The sequence below is a fragment of the Onychomys torridus genome, chromosome 6 (assembly GCF_903995425.1).
Source record: "Onychomys torridus chromosome 6, mOncTor1.1, whole genome shotgun sequence".
Taxonomy (NCBI): Eukaryota; Metazoa; Chordata; class Mammalia; order Rodentia; family Cricetidae; genus Onychomys; species Onychomys torridus.
Genome location: NC_050448.1, coordinates 127935888 through 127956662, shown reverse-complemented (window position 1 = coordinate 127956662; position 20775 = coordinate 127935888). Strand labels below are relative to the sequence as shown.

The 20775-nt window shown below is 41.6% G+C and overlaps 1 protein-coding gene across 5 annotated transcripts in view; it reads right to left on the bottom strand.

Annotated features, from left to right (window-relative positions):
• Window positions 1-20775, bottom strand: part of Usp33 (ubiquitin specific peptidase 33) — a 59284-nt gene that overhangs the window by 16561 nt on the left and 21948 nt on the right. For 4 of the 5 annotated variants that reach the window (XM_036189349.1, XM_036189347.1, XM_036189350.1 and 1 more), the window contains exons 2-12: window positions 19859-19989; window positions 19637-19690; window positions 19166-19228; window positions 17381-17533; window positions 15483-15585; window positions 13544-13613; window positions 9552-9665; window positions 8949-9027; window positions 6848-7262; window positions 3092-3232; window positions 445-560 (exon numbers count right to left, since the gene is read on the bottom strand). In XM_036189349.1, the coding sequence (XP_036045242.1) occupies window positions 445-560; window positions 3092-3232; window positions 6848-7262; window positions 8949-9027; window positions 9552-9665; window positions 13544-13613; window positions 15483-15585; window positions 17381-17533; window positions 19166-19228; window positions 19637-19690; window positions 19859-19939 (1389 nt within the window). In that variant the 5' untranslated portion in view covers window positions 19940-19989. Of the gene's footprint in view, window positions 1-444; window positions 561-3091; window positions 3233-6847; window positions 7263-8948; window positions 9028-9551; window positions 9666-13543; window positions 13614-15482; window positions 15586-17380; window positions 17534-19165; window positions 19229-19636; window positions 19691-19858; window positions 19990-20775 lie in introns of those variants that run through there. The other variant, XM_036189352.1, reaches the window with a different exon arrangement.

The window sequence follows — 20775 nt, the reverse complement described above, 5'->3', positions numbered from 1 at the left end:
GTTTATGTTTAAGCCAAGGTCTTGGGTCAGGTTTTTTGTTTTATTTTCTTGTGATTGTTTGTGAATTTGGCATTATCTTTATTACTGAAACTTTTGTGTCATTTACAAGCTACCTACAAAGCCAAATGTAAGAAATACACTTGCCGCCTTTTGCTTGTAAACACAACCGTTTCCAGGCATACCTAATTTCATCAGCCTTGGGAGAATAAGCACTGTTAACAATTGTTGCTGCTAAGCAACTTCTCACTTTTATATGTAACCAAAGCAGAGAGGGAACCCATGGTCCTTTACAAAGGACATGTGGTACACCCTTACTCTACACTTAGTATCAATGTATAATTGACATAAACACAAAAGCAACAATTTAATTCTCCAGACTTTTCAGGTTTTTAAAAATATCATTTCACAGAACTTTTCTGTGTGGTATGGTGCCCGCATACTCACCCTATCACACGTCAGACACTGTACTGAACTAATGATTGTTCCATCAAATATGTCAGAAATAACACTCCTGTATTTCTTATGCTGCTTTTTTCTCTTTGGAGATGCAGAAGACTGAGCTAGAATTTAAAACAATAAGAACAACCATTAGTTCCTTGAATATTTTTCTCTAAAATATCTTTGCATTGCTTGGGATCTCATGTAGTACAGACTGGCCTCAAATTCACTAGGACTCTGCGACTGATTGTGAACTCCCGATCCCCGCTTCCGTCTCCCTATGACACTGGATTAGAAGAGTGCTACCACGCCTGGCTTCCCCTAGAGTCTTTTCCTTCTTAAGATTTATTGATTGATTAACGTGTATGTCATGTGTCTGTGCATGTGGGTAGCCCTGGAAACCAGAAAAGGGCACAGATTCCCTGAGCTGGAGTCAGAAGCAGGTAACAGCTACCTGACATAACTGCTGGGTAGTAGACGCTGCATACAATCTCAGCCACTGGGCCCTCCAGCATCTTTAACAGTAGAATCTTTTAACGGTAGAAATTACTTGGCCTGCAATATGCTCAGCAGGTAGAAATGCTTCCTCTACAGCCTCAGACCTGAGTTTGACCCACATGATCTGAGTGAGGCATGTGCACTCACACACATATGTATGTCACGGGCTGGAGAGACGGCTCACTTGCTGCTCTCAAACAGAGCAGCACCTACACAAGCATCTCATAACTGCCGGAAGTCTAGCACCGGGGGTCCTACACCCTCTTCTGGCTCCCATAAGCACCCAAACATATATGGCATATATACACAGAAAAACACATATACATGAACAATAATAAAAATGAATCTTTAAAAACTCATTAAAGAAGTCAATCAAAAATCAAATAAGGCTTAAGCTGGCTTTAAATTATTTGTGATTCTTGGCCACATAAAGTGTACATAGGGGAATATGAAATTAGTTAATTTCATAAACAATCTGAAATTAGTTAGTATTAAACAGCATAACAACTTACTCATTTGTTCCATGTGTAAACAAGGAGCTAGCCCCCATCACTGGGATAGTTATGCTCAACAGGTCAGAGGAAGAAGAAGTTGGAAGGGGCAGGGTAAAGATGAAAGGCTAAAACAGGAGGGCCCAGCCCACACATTCAAACACACACTCCTTCGAACAGTCCCAGCTGTACTTGCTTGTTTTGCATTAGGGCTCATAGGAAGAAAGGATTCTGTTAGTGAGGTCTGTTGTATATACTCTTATGGATATAGGTTCTTTGTCAACCTACAAATGTTTACTTCCAATCTTACCCTCCCCTTTTAAAATAATCTTAACAAGGTCCTTAGTTCTTTTATAGATGGTGTCTTTGTTTTGTATGTGGGACAAAGGGATCTATGCAGGTGAAGTGTGGAAGTCAGAAGACAAATTGGTGAAATCAGTTTCTTTCCTTTTATTGTGGATCTATGGATCAAACTCTGGTTATCATGCATGTACAACAAGCACTGTTATCGACTGGCCCACCTCGATGGCCCATGTTTTCATGTCTATAAGAATGTCTTTAAGACCTTCAGAAGTTCACTTGTTTGTTTGAGACAGGTTTTCATTATGCATCCCTGACTGTTCTAGAACCCTCTATTTAGACCATGCTGTCCTTGAACTCAATTCCACCTCAGACCAACCTTCCTCTGAGTGCTGGGAATAAAAGCATGCACTACCACATGGGTCCCTCTCTAAGTTTCGTATTTTATAATGCTAGCATTCTGACATAAAGCACGTGGCAATGCAGAATGGTACACTCTGGAAGACGGGCAGCTTTGTACAGCGTTGAGCATAAAATGAACATAATTCTGAACCCAGGAAATACAATCCTCAGACTTTATCTTTGATAAAGAAAAACTTAGGATCTACAAAAACTATACATAAGTGTTTACAGCAGTATTATTCATAATTGCCAATAACTGTAAACAACTCAGAAATCCCTTGATGAGTGCGTAAACAAGCAATCCTTGGTGACTCCACTGAAACACAGCACAGTAAGGAAAAGAAACAGTGCTCAGATATGCGATAATGCAGCCAACTCTGAAATACATTACGCTAGAGGGTTTAAGCCTCCATACCGTGTAGCATTGTTTACAGGGCCCTCTGGGAAAAGGGGAACACGGGAAGGAGCAGACTTTAGGGGTTCATCAGGAACAGAGCATCAGTGTGGCAGGCCTTGGCGTAGGGTGACAATCCAATTATGATATTGTCAGACAGAATAAGTTAAAAGGCAGAGAAAAAGAGATTGAAGGGGGCTGGAGAGGCTCAGCAGGTAAGCACACTTGCTGCTCTTACAGAGGACCCAGGTTTGCCCAGCACTCAGATAACAGCTCACAACCATCCATGGTTCCAGGTGATCCGATGCTCTCTTCTAACTTCTGTGCCCCAAGAACACATGTGGTGCATATACATATATGCAGCAAGAGACTCATACACATGAAATGTTAAGGTGAACTAAACTATAAAAGTTTTAATGTAGAGAACAACAGACAAAAAAATTCTAATCGTCATTTTATAATTCTATCAACTTTAAGAGATTACCTATTTCCTAACACTCTGTCAACATCAGAATCGGAGTCTAAGCTAAGATATAAAGCAGAGGAACTGGAGAGGAAATTCTTCTACCTTTCTTGTGTGGAGGTGTCAATCCCGGCCACAGACTGCCTGACTTAGGAGGGCTTGCTGATAAACGTGGATTAACACTTTCATTTGATGGAAGAATCTGTGATGTAGACAGGTCATTCAAATGGACATCAGTGATATATTCTGTAATATTTAAATTTTTATTATTACCTTCAATTAAAATTATAAATGAAACTATTAAGTAAAGTTATATTCCATGTGGTCAACCATGTTCATTAATGTAAAGACTCCTTCATTTGATATATTGAAGACAGTACATGTTAACAAACGCCAAGTGTTTGCTAAGCAAAATAACAGTGATTTTTTTTATTCCACCTAGGTATTCTAACACGTTATTGCCCATAGTCAGTTCAGCAAATAAGTAATGGTAATACAAGACCAAAGATGATCATATCTCCTAAATTTAGTAAAATTTCTAAAAATCCACCCCCAAGTTACAAAAAGAATTCTTTGTTTTCTTGATACAAGATCTCATGTAGCTCAGCCTGGCTTTGAACTCTATGTAGCCCAAGTTGAAGTCATCCTTCACCTGCCCCTTCAGGCTTCACCGCCCAAAAGCTGGGACTAAAGGCATGCACTGCCATGTCTGTTTCCTACACTTCTGTAAGACAGGTCTTCAAATTATATGTGTCTGTGTGTCTGTGTGAATAGTACACTTGGACATGTAGATGCTACTGGAGGCCAGGAGAGGTGGAGAGAGAGACAGTCGTGAGCCACCCAATAAGGGTGCTGGGAACCAAAGCTGGGTCCTCTGCAAAAGCAGTACAGGCTCCTAAGTGTTGACCCATCTGTGTAGATCTACCCACTTTGTTTTTATTTAACTTTTTTTCACTGTGCTGAAGAGAGAACCCAAGACTTGAAAAAATGCTAAACATGTGTTCTATCATTGAGCCATGCTCCCTCAGCCCATGGATTATTTTAAGTGGAAGAAAAGATTATTGTCCCAAATAAACTTGGTAATCAAAACCAAACAAGACATGTAGGCATTGGGAACCAGAGAGACGGCTCAGTGCATACAAGCACTGTCTGCTCTTACAAAGGACAGAGGTTCAGTTCCCAGCACCTACATGGCAGCTTACAACTGCCTGTAACTCCAATCCTAAGAGAGCATATGCCCAGCTCTGGCCTCTGTGGGATCCTGCACACATTAGGGGTGCAACAACTCATGCATGTAAACACACAGACACACAAATAATCTTTTTGAAAAAAATTCTGGTATAAATTAATCATACTTATTCTTACTGTGATAAAAATGAGATTTATAGAGCTGGAGAGGTGGCTCAGAGATTAAGAGCACCGACTGCTCTTCCAGAGGTCCAGAGGTCCTGAGTTCAATTCCCAGCACCCACATGGTGGCTCACAACCATCTGCAATGAGATCTGGCACCATCTTCAGTATACATAATCAATCAATCAATAAATAAATAAATAAGATCTGGCACCATCTTCTGTATACATAATAGATAGATAGATGGATTGATGAATGAATGAATGAATGAATGAATGAATGAATGAATAAGGTTTATAGCCAGGTGGTGGTGGTGCTCACCTTTAACCCCAGCACTCTGGAGGCAGAGGCAGGAAGATCTCTGTGAGTTCAAGGCCAGCATGGGCTACAGAGTAAGTTCCAGGAAAGGCGAAAAGCTACACAGAGAATCCTGTCTTGAAAAACCAAAAAAAAAAAAAAAAAAAAAGAGAGAGAGAGAGAGAGAGATTTATCTCTCAGGAACCTCTCTCTTCAGAACTTAACTGTAAGAGAAACCAAGTGAGCGAGATCTCATGAATGCTACCCCAACAGTGTTGTTAGAGCCTTAGTGCCTAGCTTATCTTCCAGCACACAGCACTGCATAACTGTGCAAATGAACAGAAAGGGAAAACTGTTGATAAAGAATCAGGGGCTGGAGAGAGGTTCAGCCATTAAGAGCACTTGCTGCTCTTGCAGAGAATCCAGGATCCGTTCCCAGAATCCAAATGGTGGAGGCTTACAACCATCCATAACTCCAGTTCCAGGGAATCCCACACCCTCTTCTGGCTTCACTGGGCACCAGGCACACATGTAGTGCACATGCATACATGCAGTCAAAACATTCATGCACAAAAATAAATATAAATTTAATTTTAAAAAACCATGTCAACCATGACTAAAGAGGACAGCAAAATACTGGTGGTGAAAGCCTTGTTATAGGACTTCTTAAACAGAGCAGTTCAAGGCTTCAGAGGCTAATGAGTAAGTATTTTGTAAAACATAGAATGCTCAGACATACTTTAATCTCCTTACTATGTGCTAAGAAGAAGCCCACAAGCAAGCAGTATAGGAGCAGTCTGTCCCTGGATTATGCTTCCCTGTGGCTTCTGACAGGAAGTCTGTTAACAGAACTGACACTCGGGCATTTACTGACTAAATAACTTCTACCCACAGTGAGTCTGTAAAGAGCGTAAACACTCCTGGGCAGTCTTCCTAAGAAAAGGGAATACTATCCAAGAAAGAACTTCACCTGCTGACTGGTCCTATCCAGTACTTACAGAGATAAACTCTAGTCGCTCAGACATTTCACCTGCTGACTGGTCCTATCCTATACGTACAGAGATAAACTAGTGCACTCAGACATTTAGCCTAACTGACTGGTCCTCTCCAGTAGTTACAGAGATAGACTTGATGTTATTCTTGACCACTGAGTCACATCATCTGATTTCTTAATCATCAAATTTTATAGAATTTAGAGTAGTCAATACCCCGTCAAGATAAGTTAGCTCACCAGGCGGTGGTGGCACACGCCTTTAATCCCAGAACTCAGGAGGCAGAGCCAGGCGGGTCTCTGTGAGTTCGAGGCCAGCCTGGTCTACCAAGTGAGTGTAGTGCAAAGCTACACAGAGAAACCCTATCTCAAAAAACGGAAAAAAAAAAAAAAGATAAGTTAATAAGTTAGCTCTTAAAAGAGATAAATATGGTATATAAAGCAATTTAACTCATGTCTTTCATTTGGGTATTTGCCCTGTCTCAAAGGAACACCATCCAATATTATGATATAATATATCCTAATCAAGTTCATTTACATGTTGGCTATGTCTACAGTGAGAACCATTGGAATGTAATAATATGCATGATTAGAAAATTTGGATTGTGGAGAAATAGCTCAGTGGTTAAGAGCACCGGCTGCCCTTCCAGAAGTCCTGAGTTCAATTCCCAGCAACCACATGGTGGCTCACAACTATCTATAATGCCCTCTTCTAGCAAGAAAAGAAAATTTGGATTATTTTTCTTTTTCTCAGGATCTCAACAGAATTTGCTTGAAATAAAAGGGAAAACTCCAAGGGGACTAATTTTCTAGATTACTATGTGACCACATAAAAGAATTCTGATGAGCCCTTGTTTTAAAATAAAAATTTAAAAAAATGAATTCCTAAGTAAATGATCCACAAAATTATATTTTTAGTTTCATAATTTTATGGTTTTAACACTTCAAACAGATAACATCAAGCTGCAAGTCCATTAATCAAAGATCACAAAAGGAAGCCAGGTGTGGCAGTGCTCGCCTGTATCTCAGCATTCTAGAGCCAGAGGCAGGTGCATGTGTTTAGATGGCCTGGTCTACAAAGTAAGTTCCAGCCAGGGCTCCCCACTGAGATCCTGCTCCAGGAATAAATAAATAAGTTGTTCCAAAAGTAACAGTTAGTTAAGTGCTCACTCCTGCACAAGAAATACATCATCTCACAATCTGATTATTAAGTAAATTGTCACCTGAAGCCCTGCCATGTATTTGCACTTTCACCGTCTCCTGGCTGTTCAGGTCAACTGTCTCAGACACGGTGTCTCTATCTTTATCCAGTTCTACTTCAGAGTTTGCTTTATTGGTCTTGTTGCACATCTTCTCCTTCTGCCAGTCCTTGGCCGTCTCCAAGTCATCCTCGTCCTGGATGAGCATTGTGGTCTCACTGCTGTCTTCAGCAAAGCCTTTGGAACCACTCTCGTTGTCTGCTTTCTCACTGCTGCTACAAGACTCACAGGACTGAAAATCCACATCTGACTGGCTCTTCTCCTCCTCCACAGTCTCCTCAGAAGCCAGTGTTTGAGGGTCTTCCTCCAGTTCCATGACCTGCTCCTTTAACTCCTCATGAAGCAGGTCCATTAAACAGCGAAGGAACTCCTGGGCATCCTACACACCAACAACAAAACCACATTAGCAGTCGAGAGCAGATGCTTGCAGGGCCCTAGGGGGGATGAATGATGTGTGTACAGTACCACACTGAGTACGTCCGCAGCCCACTGCAGCCCACTGCAGCCCACACTGCAGCCCACACTGCAGCCCACACTGCAGCCCACACTGCAGCCCACACTGCAGCCCACTGCAGCCCACACTGCAGCCCACACTGCAGCCCACACTGCAGCCCACACTGCAGCCCACTGCAGCCCACACTGCAGTCCAAAAGCTAGGCAATAAAGCAATGCTTTGAAATGAAACTGGAAGAAACAGAAAATAAGGATTCTCCTCAGGCGACAATCAGAATTCAGAAATAAGTCCTAAAATAAAATATTACATAAGATGGGTTTAAGTTAGAGCTTTTCCCATCCATGGACTGTGTCTTAAAGAAAAATTCTTTTTCAGTCACTGGTGGCACACACCTTTAGTCCCAGCACTTAGGAGGCAGAAGCAGGCGGATCTCTGTGAGTTCGAGGATGGCATGGTCTATGTAGTGAGTTCCAGGACAGCCAGGGCTACACAGAGAAACCTTGTCTTGAAACACCAGAAGAGAAAAAAAAAGAAAAAGAAAAAGAGAAAGAAAAAGAGAAAGAAAGGAAGGAAGGAAGGAAGGAAGGAAGGAAGGAAAACTTCTTGATCGACCCTATGAACTTGCTGATAATATAACTTTCTGAGCTGCAAAGATGCTTCAGCCAAGTAAGAGCATTTGCCACACAAGCCAGACAGCCCGATTCAATCCCTAGAACCTGCTGTGGAAAGATAATCCACTTTACAAAGTTGCTCTCTGACCTTTACACAAGCATTGGGCATGTGCATACCCCCACATACACACACTCACAAATAATGTTAAATAAAAAAACTTAAAAATACAAATTCCTGAGCTCCTAGTCACAGTACTAAATTATAATCTCTGGAGAGTCAGAAATTTATATGGGAAAAGTTAGTAGAAAATGAGTAATAGTTTGAGAAAAGAGAATGTGTGCGGAGCAGCTATCAATACTCAGGGTACTACAGAGAGCTAAAGTAACTGAGACTGCCCTACGACAATGAGAAAGCACACAAGTTAGAAGGTGCAGTGTGGTGCCCAACACTTGCCTGGCATCCCACAGGCACTGCATTCATTCACTGGACCCACAGAAATGCAAAAAGAAACAAACAGCCAGCTGTGGTGAGCACCTCTGTAGTCCCAGCCCATGAGAGGTAGAGAGAAGAGGGTCAGAGACCTAAGGTCATCTTCAGCTAAACGGAAAGGTCAAGACCAGCCAGGGCTACAGGAGACCCTGTCTCAAAAGTCCAACACTTCAGACACAGAGGAGCAATCATCAAAAAAGTAAATGGGGAAATAATAAAGTATGATAACATTTTCTACGTATTAAAGACTATTAAAATGGAGGCTGGACAGATGGTTCAGCAGTGAAGATGACTCAGTAGGAGTTCTTCCACACGACCAGGCTCAGTTTCCAGCACCCACAAGGTGTGGCTGACAGTCATCTGCAACTCCAGGAGATCTGGTGCCCTCTTCTGACCTCTGTGGGCACCAGGCACTCGTGGTGAACATACATACATACACACAGTAGAAACATACAAATAAAATAAATCTAAAAAAAAAAAACCTCAGGATGTCTTAAAGGACTAACTAACCTGCTGAGAGTACCCTCGAAAAGTTGGATTTACAGTTTTGATTCCTTGGAACAGATTAGCAGGCACAACAGATCCCGGCCTGGAAAGGAAACAGTTTTAAATAGGCATTTTTGCGGGCTTTTTTTTTTAGAATTTTTATTACTCTCACAATGCACAGTACTTTTAGAAAGCACAACTTCTAAACAGTTCTAAAATAAAACTAACATGGTACATCAAATAATTACCGAGATGCTTAGCCACAGGGCACAGGCTAGCCTATGCTGCCTGTTATGCCCACAGTCTGGGAAGGCATTGCTACACACACTACAACTCTACATCTTAGCAACAGAGGCTGGCGTATCATTCATTCACGCTGATACTGGCAACAGCTCCTTCATCTGCATTCCAGTTTCAAATGGAATACCTGCCCTGACTCAAATCCCATATCCACACTTTTTTTCACCCCTCCAAACAGGTCTACATTCTTTCCATTTTTTTTTTTTTTAATGGAACCCAAGGCCTTGTGCTTGCTAGGCAAGAGCTCTACCACTGAGCTAAATCCCCAGCCCCTCCTTTCCATATTTATAATATTGGTTTTTTAAGATAATTATGGTAAGTACATACCTGCTCTTGTGCCACAATTCTGTCATTAGTTTGAGATAACTTTTACAAATTGCTGGTTTCTTATCTGTTCTAGCCAGTCCTCCACAATCAAGAAAGAAATGTGTCAAAGGTGGGCTAATTAAGAAAGAGAAAAATATCAGAATGGAATCAAAGCTAAATTCCTATTGATTTCTAGTTGCTCAATGAATTGACAGCATGTTAACCTCTACAGCTAGGTCTTTGCTGTTTACAGTCTCATACTCATTCCTTGATATCATTAGTAAGTTCAACCTCTCATGTTTAGACCCAGAAATCAGAGTCCTCTACACTGCCCGATTCAGGTAACAACTACCAGCTTTGTCTCAGTAGCATCTGTCACCTGTGAGGCCCTCATGGTGTCTCTCACTTATTTATTATTTATTCTTTTTTAAAATTTATTCTTCTCTCATATATTACATCTAGACCACAGTTTTCTCTCCATCCTCCTCCCAATCCCTCCTTGAAACCGCTCCTTTCCCCCAGATCCACTCAGGATGATTTTTCCTAGTTCCACCCATTTGCCTGCAAATTTCAAGTCACTTTTTTCTATAGCTGAATAATTGTGTAAATGTACCACATTGTCTTTATCCATTCTTCAGTTGAGGGTTATCTAGGTTATTTCCAGCTTCTAGCTGTTATAAATAAAGCTGCTATAAACATAATTGAGCAAGTGTCCTTCTGGTAGGATGGAGCTTCCTTTGGGTGTATGCCCAGGAGTGGTATAGCTGGGTCTTGAGGTTTATCGATTCCGATTTTCTGAGAAACTGCCATATTGACTTCCATAGTGGCTGCCTAAGTTTGCACTCCCACCAGCAATGAAGAAGTGTTTCCTTTGTTCCACATCCTCACCAGCATGAGCTGTCACTTGTGTTTCTGATCTTAACCATCTGACAGCTGTAAGATGGAATCTCAGAGTCATTTTGGTCGGCATTTCCCTGATGGCTTAGGATGTTGAACATTTCTTTAAGTGTTTCTCAGCCATTTGAGATTCCTCTAATGAGAATTTCCTGTTTAGATCTGTAACCCACTTTTTGTTTGTTTGTTTGTTTGTTTGTAGAAAGGGTTTCTCTGTGTAGTTTTGGTGCCTGTCCTGGATCTCACTCTGCAGACCATGCTGGCCTTGAACTCACAGAGATCTGCCTGCCTCCGCCTCCCAAGTGCTGGGATTAAAGGTGTGTGCCACCACTGCCCAGCTTGTAATCCACTTTTCAATTGGATTATCTAGGGATTTTTTTTAAATTTTGTATTATTTAGTTTCTTAAGTTCGTTATGTATTTTGGAAATCTTGCCAATGGGACTGGTAATCTTTTCCCATTCTGCAGACTGCTGTTTTGTCCTTTGGTGGTGTCCTTTGCCTTACAGAAGAAGCTTTTCAGTTTTATGAGGTCCCATTTATTAACTGTTGATCTTAGTGCCTGTAAGATTGGTGTTCTGTTCAGGAAGTTGTCTTCTTTGCCAGTGCATTCAAAGCTATCTCCCACTTTCTCTTCTATCAGGTTCAGTGTAACTGGGTTTATGTTGATGACTTTCATCCACTTGGCTTGAGTTTTGTGCAGGGTGATAGATACAGATCTATTTGTGTTCTGCCAAATGCCGATATCCAGTTAGACCAGCACCATTTGTTGAAGATGCTGTCTTTTATCCATTGTATATTTTTGCCTTCTTTATTAAAAATCAGGTTTTCATAGGTGTATGGATTTACATCTGGGTCTTTGATTTAATTCCATGATCAACCTGTATGTTTTATGCTAATATCATGTGGTTTTTATTACTATAACTGTGAAGTAGAGCTTGAAATCAGGGATGATGATACCTCCGGAAGTTCTTTTAATGTACAGGATTGTTTTAACTATCCTGGACTTTTTGTTTTCCCATATAAAGATGAGTATTGTTCATTCAAGGTCAAGATCTTACTAGGTCGCTCTGGCTAAGGAGACCAAGCCACCTGCCTCTGCCTTCTGAATGCTGGGATAAAAGTTTGAACCACAGCACCCAATCTCTTTTTACATGTTTTTATGTTTTTAGGAAGAGCCTTTCAATTGGGTGTGGTGGCACATCCTGTAATTCCAGCACTTAGGAGACAGGAGCAGGAGGAACACCGTGAGTTCAAGGCTAACTTGAGCTACAGAGTTCCCATCTGAGGAAACAAGGAAGGAGGCAGAGAAGGAGTGAGACAGGCTAAGGAGCCAGAAGGGATGGGAAAAGAAAAAGGAAGGGTGGGAGGAGAGAGAGGTCGCTATGCAGCCGAGGCTGGCTTCAAACTCACGACCCCTCGGCCTCAGCCTCTTCGTGCTCACACAAAGCGCAGACATGCACCATGCTCAGCTGCCCTCGATCTAAACAAATCTCAATCAGTGTGTCTTTCTCCTATCCCTCGCCTGCCCCGTCTTTTCTCTCGGTCCTCGTTCTGTTCTTCAGCACAGCGGGTCTCCTGGACTGATTCTTTGACTTCTCTTCTAAATACATTCTTTCTTGGATCATTTTAAATCCCCACCAATATACCAGTGATGGCCAAATTCGTATAACATTAGCCTTCAACCATCTAATCTCAACTGAATTTATATCAAATGCCCAAACTGACAGCTATCATGACATTTTAAATTTAACATGCTCAAAAGTTACTTTCAAGTGAACCTGCTCCTCTAATAATCCCCTGCATCTTATTACCATCATCATGTGTACATGTGAAAGAGAGTGAGACAGAGAGAGAACACAGTCAGCAGATAAGAGACCCTGCTGCTTCTCCAGGACCCAAGTCCAACTCCTAGCACCAACATGGAACCTCCCAGCCACCTCTGGCCCCAGTTCCTGGGGGACCTACGCCCTCCTCTGTACTCTGAGCACCAGGCATGCGCATGGTGCACCGACACCCATGCAGGCAAACACTTGTACACATGAAATAAAAAATTTAGCATGAAATAAAATAGTTCCTCCATCATGATTCTGTTATTAAACTTCCTATCTCCTCCTTTCTCCATTTAACCATATCCTAGGAACCATCTCCTAACAAATGTCTTCTCAATGCATGCACTCCAAGATTGTAAAAGACACTATTATTTCTTGCCTAGATTACTGCAAGTTTTCTATTTTTCCAAATTACACTTTTTCCCACAATCTCCTACAACCCACTGTCCACATGGCATCCAGTGCTCTAGGACAGGCTACTTCACTACCAGCAGTAAAAGGACTTTGGTGGTCTCTTACCACACCAAAGACTTCACTTCTGATGTGAACTACACGTGGAACTATGGAATCACTCCCCAATTACTGTATCTCTCCACACAGATTTTCTTCCAGGTTCCTAGTGTGGAGCTCTTTCCCAAGGCTGCTTACAAACTCAGGCTACGCTTTGACAATGCCGAAGTCAGTGGTTCTGAATTCTGTCCTGACTCAATCCATCAACCTAAGAAGTAATAACCACCCAATCTATATGCCACAAATAAGGAGGAAAATATAACTGCTCTAGTTGAAGGTATTCCATCTACAGACATACATAAAACACTTCCATAAGATTTCTAACCTAAAAATGATCTCAGTATTTGATAAGTGTGAGCTCCTCGCCCTCTGTATATAAACACACTTGCCAGAGATAACCAGCAGAGCAGCACGCTTAAGGCCCTATGTTTGAGGCCAAGCTCTACAAACAACATAAATACTTTGCCCAAGTCTAAACCAGAATCATCTGTCCTAGAAAACTGCAGGCATAAACTGGGTATGTTTATAGATGCCTGTAATCCCAGTACTTGAAAACTGGTACAAAAGGATCAGGAATTCAAGGTTATCCTCAGCTACAGAGTTCGAGGCCAGCCTGGGCTAAAATAAGACATGTTCAAAGGAAAACAAAACAATAATCTTAGTTGCATGCACAGCAACCCCACTGGGACTGCAGGTGCCCTCACCCGGGTCCTGCCTCCCTGCTCTGGGAGTTAGGCAGCCACAAGCTAAGCGAAACGTGCACCAGCCTCTCCACTTACCAGTTAGAAAGAGCCTGGAGAGCTGCATTCATATAACAAGTATTTCCAATGTTTTTCAAACCTGTAAGGCCTATGAAGAACAAAGTAAGTCACCATTCAATAAGACATAAATGACATAATTTTCTGGGTGTTTATTGAAAAGAGCAACTTCAAATGTTAAAGCTATAGAAATGGGTTAAAAATACCTCACTAGTAGAGCATGGGACTGTGCACACAGCCCTCAACACTCGCGCGCGCACGCACACACACACACACACACACACACACGGGGGGGGGGGGGGGGGGGGGGGGGGGGGGACAAGAAAGAATACTAACAAAGCATGGAAATACATGGCAACAGTCTGAATAACTCAGAGGCCATGCTTTTGAAATTCTTTCACTATGCAAATTCGTAAACTTTAGATAAATTCAAGGATTTGTTAATTTAACCTCAAAAATCTGCACTTAAAAAAAAAAAAAAAAAAAAAAAACAAGGGGTTGGGGATTTAGAGATAGAGGGCTTGCCTAGCAAGCGCAAGACCCTGGGTTTGGTCCTCAGCTCCAGCAAAAACAAAACAAAACAAGAAAATAAAACCCTTTCCTACTGTTATGTAATAAAAAGTCATTTTTTTGGTTGATTTTTTTTTGGGGGGGGGCGGGCAGAATGGGCCCTAGGAGGAGAGATGACCTAGTTCTCACTACATAGCACTGGGTATCCTAGAACTCACTATGTGGACCAGGCTGGCCTCGAATTCATAGAGATCTGCCTGCCTCTGCTTTCCAAGTGCTGAGATTAAAACTGTGTACCACTACTCCTGGCTTCAGAATACATTTTTAAAATAATTTGAGTTAAGATTACAATTTTCATCCCTACCGAAGCCCAAGTTAGGAGTCGGCCTGGTGTTGATGTTGAAACTCCGAGCGGCTCCTCCCCCATGGGCTGCACTGTTACTTTATCTCATCATGCAAAGAGAAAAAGTCAGTGTGGATGTTAACTCAGGCAAAGCACCTACTCAACATTGAGCCCCTGAGATCAAGTCCCAACACACACACACACACACACACACACACACACACACACGCACACACGCACGCACGCACGCACGCACACAAATATTTCAAAAAAGAATTGTAAGCCAGTCATAGTGGCTCACGCCTTTAATCCCAGAACTCAGGAGGCAGAGGCAAGTGGATCTTTGTGAGTTCAAGGTCAGCCTGGTCTACATAGTAAGTTCCAGGACAACCAGGGATACATAACAAGAGACCCTGTCTCAAAATGCAAAGCAAAAGCACAACAACCCTAAAAAAATAAATACAATTCTAGGGCTAATATGTAGCTCAGTGGAAAAGTGCTTGTCTAATATGTACATAACCCCTGTGTTCCAAGAACTAGCAGAAAATTCAAGGTTCATAATAAAGATTCTAAGCCTAAAGAATATGGGAAATACTGATGGAGTGTCTTAAAATCTAGGAGTTGAAAGTTGAATGGATAGGGTAAAAGGCCCACTGGAATCTCCTGACTCTCCTTCCAGACGAATGCTGCTCCTCGAAAATGCTATTCTATTGTCTTCTTTTTTTTGGTGGGTAGGAGGAAAACAGAGTGGCTTAGGGCTGACCTCAGCCTCCTGAGTGCTTGGATTATAGGCTCCACTGTCTCGCTTCCCTTAGACTACCTGCTAAGGCAGTACCTTCACATCTCCCCAGCAACCCCTATCACTGGCAGGTGAGAACTCAAAAACAGGCTGAGAGCAAATGGCTCCCAAAAGGCAAGACTAGCGAAAGGTGGCATCCAGTCGTAAAACCGACAGTCTGCAGGACCGGCAAACAAGAGTTCACAAGGTCAAACTTCTCAAACCTGTTCTTAATTCTCATCTCCAGTCTCTACTAAGAAAGCTTTAGATTCTGAACTTCTCATGTGGAGCTTCCTAATGGAATGGCAATACCACACAGGAGTCTTTACCTCTTGCCTTCAGCTCATCTTCTTCGTCCACTTCTATATCCAGATCTTCAAATACAGCAACCAGAGGGGTTTTCAATGTTGTATTGCTGGGTATTTTAAAATCCTTAATAACAAAAAGATAGAACACACTTGAATAAATTCTTATAATAGCAAAACACACTTTAATTTTAATTTACATAACATCTACACTGCACAACTATGGAAAGATATTACCTTAACAACAGAAACTGGCCAGCATGGTGGCACATGCTTGTGACCCCAGCACTCAAGAGGCAAAGACAGTCCCGGCTGGTAATAAGTTAGAGGCCAGCCTGGGCCACATGACACCCTGCTCAGAAACCAACCATAACAGCAGGCTGGAAAGATGGCTTCATGCTAAGAGCAAAATGACCCTAAGTTGATTCCTGCACCTACATCAGGTAGCTCTAAACTGCCTCTACTCCAGCTCCTGGGGGTCTGACACCTCTTCTGGATCCTATGGCATCTGCACTTACACGTGCACACACCTTCACAAGGACACACATCCGAATAATTTTAAAAATTAAAAAGTAAACATAACAACAATGATAAAGACAGAGCCCTAAGAATTTATGAAATAGCAATTATTATAAAATTTACACTTATATTTTGTAGAAAACAAGTATCAACAAAAACATGCCTTTTTATTTTTAATTATGTATTTGTAGATCTATGTGAGCATATGTACAGGTGAGTAAGCTGCAGAGAAAGCCAGATCCCCTGGAGCTGGAGTTACAGGCAGTTTTGAGTCACCCAGTATAGGTGCTATGAACCAAACTCAAGTCCTCTGCAAGAGCAGCATGTACTCTTCTTAACCAGAGGCACTTTTCCAGTCCCCCAAAAAAACATTTTATACGTGGCACTTCTGAATTTAAGCTCAAGAATTAATTTTACCTAAATTAGTGACATGCCTTGTCTTTTCTGATCTCTGTAACTTCTACAGATACAAAGGATGCTACAGATGGGCCCATCCACAGTACCCACTGGACGTGACAGATGAGCCCATCCACAGACCGACTGGATGTGACAATGAGCCCATCTACAGACCCACTGGACGTGACAATGAGCCCATCCACAGACCCACTGGATGTGACAATGAGCCCATCCACAGACCCACTGGACGTGACAGATGAGCCCATCCACAGACCCACTGGACGTGACAATGAGCCCATCCACAGACCCACTGGACGTGACAGATGAGCCCATCCACAGACCCACTGGACATGACAGATGAGCCCACCCACAGACCCACTGTTTCTTGTGTACTGCTGTGCTTGTCATACACATGTAACAATACAGAGCACAGACTTCTGTAAACAAGAGTCATCCATCTTTGCAAACCTGTTTAAGTCTCTTGGCCCAGAGGAGAAAGTTAATACTGTTGCTAAGTTTTAGCATCTCTACTAGTTTTCAGTGTTAACAGCAAGTGACAGGCTGCCAAGGGAGAGAACAGAAAAGGGGCTGCTAAGGAGTCCTACCCTCTTCCTAGATTCAGGTTTTCAGAAAAAGAGAAGTATTTACAAAAAGCTATATGGAAACTTACTACTTTGTAAGCTAATAAAAAAAAATTAAAGGAACTTGAACACAGGTACTCTGCATGAGTTATTAATGAAAATCTTGTACCTGGTATGGGATATCCCTTTCAAACTTTTCTTAAAGAGATTTTGCAATTCATAGGTGTTTTCCACCTCAAATTCCACCCTCCCCTCCCATTCGTTCTATGCTGGAAAAGAACAAAGTGAGGCATGAGTGCTTCATTTGGGCACAGCACAGCAGCTTTGAAAGTACAAGTAAGGTGCACAGGCTTACTGTGTAAATCCCACCTGCGTGACAAATTCTGAAATGATTTCCTGAACATACATTATCTAAGCTCAGATTACCTGGACACTGTTCTCTTGTGTTTGTTGAGGTTGTCTTATGTGAGGCAATGGAGGAGGAGTTCCTAATTTTCTATCCAAAAATACTTCTTTGCTGCAAGCATAACACCACACTCGAAGAGTGGTGAGGTTCACCGTCAGATGATGCTTTGTCTCCTACAGTTCACAAGAGGGAAAAGGGGCTGCCATTAAAAATCCTTGAAAATGCTTCTGCAAAGGAAGTCCTCATGAACCAGCAGCCTCTGCTGAGCAAATCTACTCAAAAGATCTAATCTAGAGCACACACATCCACACATCCACCGTTTTATAGATTAACTATAAGATCTTATATAGTAACACCACCTAACTACAAGTTACTCTAGCATCTGTTTCCTCTCATTCATAAGACAAAGATAAACACACAGTGGAAAGCTCCTCAGTTCTGCAATTAACAGACAAGAATAGAAGGAAATGGTGAGCAAGCCAGTCCAATGACACTCCTGTAAATCATAGCAGCCAAATGATCATGTGTTCAAGGTCAAACTCCACTATATAGAAAACCTAAGCCCAGCCTGGACTACATGAGGCTTTTTTCAGGGAGTTGGGGAGTGTTTTAATGCAGGAAAACTGGACTACAAAAGAACACACATTATTTAAGTGGAAGCAAAGTACAACTCAAGCAACAGTAAAACAAGCTCTCAGATTAGTTGATAGCCCTTCCCAAAGGGAGCTCTGCGTGAGGTCTTAGCCCTTCAGAATACAAGATATACAAGATAGGACTGTATGATTTCTCAGTTTACTAAGAGAGGGCCTTAGAAAATGCACAGGGGAGGAAACTGTGTATAATGCTGCTGCCTTAGGGCATCAAATATTTGAGCTTAATTCAACCTCACGAGGAAACTTGGTTGAGACTAGTTACTGCAGATATATCAATGGGCATCTTAAGATAGCATTCCTTAGAGAAACTTAGAGTTTAGAATGGAAGAGCTACCTAACACTACTTAAGATTCATGTCAGTCACATGGGCAGCGCCACATAACTCAGGCAGTGTAGAAGGGCAGTCAGAGTGGTGTGGAGAGCAAGGACAGGAGAGGGAACACAAGGCAGGGAGCCAGGCAGGGGAAGCACCGGGCCAGAAGACAGCGCAGCAGGAAAAGGTACCTGGTACAAGCTTGACAATCTGAGTTCAAACCTACAACCTACAGAAGGTCAGAACCAACTCCCAAAACTTGTCCTCTGACCTCCACACACGTTGTGGCACACACATGCCTCTGACACACACACTAATAAAAATTAATTAAATTTTACAACAAACAGAAACCTATACATCTATACTAACTTCAACCTCCACAAACCTATAGCCTTCACACACATCCATGTGTACTTCTTTTATCAACACTCAACCACAGTCATGTCCTAATACCAATTTTCTTACCAACCCCTGCCCCCTAACCTTTCACTGAAAATAAGCAAAGTTTTAGCTTACACATTTTCTAAAAAGCAAAAACTCTAGGCTGGTGTGGTGTCACACATCTGTAGTGTGACATATAGGAAACCCAGGAAGGATTCCAAATTCTAGGACAGGCTAGGAGACACAGGAGACCAGATCACTAACACCTCACAACTCCAGGCGCAACCTGAAATAATGTTAGATTGAGTCTCCTTTCCTTCCAGCTCTTCTGACAATTTTCTTGAATGGCCAGGAGTTAGCTCAGTGATGATAACACAGTGCATGCCTGTCATATGCACAGTCCTGGACCCAATTCCCAGCACCAACAATTGCCATGTACCCAGTGATTGCATACATACCTGGGAGTGTGTGGTGCTATGGTCCACTTGGGATTCGCCACAGCCAACATAGGAGCACCTGTTCTATAAATAAGAAGGAAAGTATTCTATCACAGATGCATTAACTTTACAAATAGCATTTCAATAATACTTACACTTAAGTTTTGATTTTATGTTTTAATTCAATGATTAAATTACTTTCCATAGTTAGATAACACAGCTAAAAGGTATCAAGCACAAAGACCAGACTAAGTATTTCAAAACTGGGTTATCTCACCTTCAATAAAAAGTGAGCATAAAAATATCTGAGTGGTTTACTAAAGACTCTACAAGCATACTTAAATTAAAATCCATCCAGTTTAAACCTTAATTTTTTTGTTATTATGTTTTAAAAGTATACTCACATAAAATTCTTGTATGCATCAAAAATTGTTATTAATATGTATAAATTTACAGTAGCAAACTTTTAAAGAAAAACATATCTATGTATACCTCCAGGCATGCCCACAGATTGGGTCCTCTGACTTTGCAGTCCTGACACACACCCTAGGAAAGTAAACAGAGGAGATATTTGCTATGTTGGCAAAAACATAAATGGATCACTATAACAACATATATTTTTATATATGACACAGAATATTCTATTAATTTACTTAAATATGTGTTAAAGAGGAAAGTGAGTATGGTTTTACAGACGATTACCGTATAACTTACATGAGATTTTTGTATCAAATCCTCTTTGGTTATTTCACCGACTGAATCCAAATGTGGACAATGACTTCGAAAAGTCGTCATTTTCTTACAATTTGTCCCTGTTTTTCAAGGTTTTCCAAATCAGGCAATACCTACAGGAAAAGTGACCCAAAAAAAATTACAAAATGCTAACAAGCTAAAAATGATTAAAGCAAAAGATGAAATAAGGAATATACACAGTCGCCCTGCAAAGAATGGTCAGATGCGCCGAGGACCCACGACTATCAACAAGAGGTTCTTTGTCCCAGTAATGGAAACTTGTGGATTCATCTTGTGGAAAGAGCCTTCAATGCAATCAGAAAGAAAGTGGTACTCTCACAACGTTAATGCGACCACCGCACCAGCGGGCATGTCTTGCCAGGCTATCACTCATACAGTTCACGGCTGGGTAAGACTGATGCTTTTCTCCTTCAACAGCATGCACAGAAGCTTCCGCAGGAGGAAAGCCACGTGAAGCATCCATGTAGGTACTAGAGCATCTCTCCATGTTCTACAACTCAAGTTTATGTGGTGTCTACAGCAATTGGGTCTTATCAACCAGAGAGAACCTGTCTCAGTGAGAAGGGAGGGGAGTACTGACTCAAAAAGTTGTCCTTGATTTCCACACATACACCACGGCACAGAGAGGGACAGACAGACAGAATAAACAATAACTAATAATTTTTAAAATTTGAAAAATCACACTGTGGACTTCAGGACATGAAGTTCAATTTAAACACTTGTTAATGTTGTTATTCATGTTTTTAAGATAATGTTTAGCAACCTTTTTCACCCATTCCTCATCTCTCCTCTCCTTTTTATACCTAAGCACATGTACTGCCAGTCAAGAGGGGAGAGCTGGGTTCAATTACTCTCTCAACTACAGAAGTAAACAAACA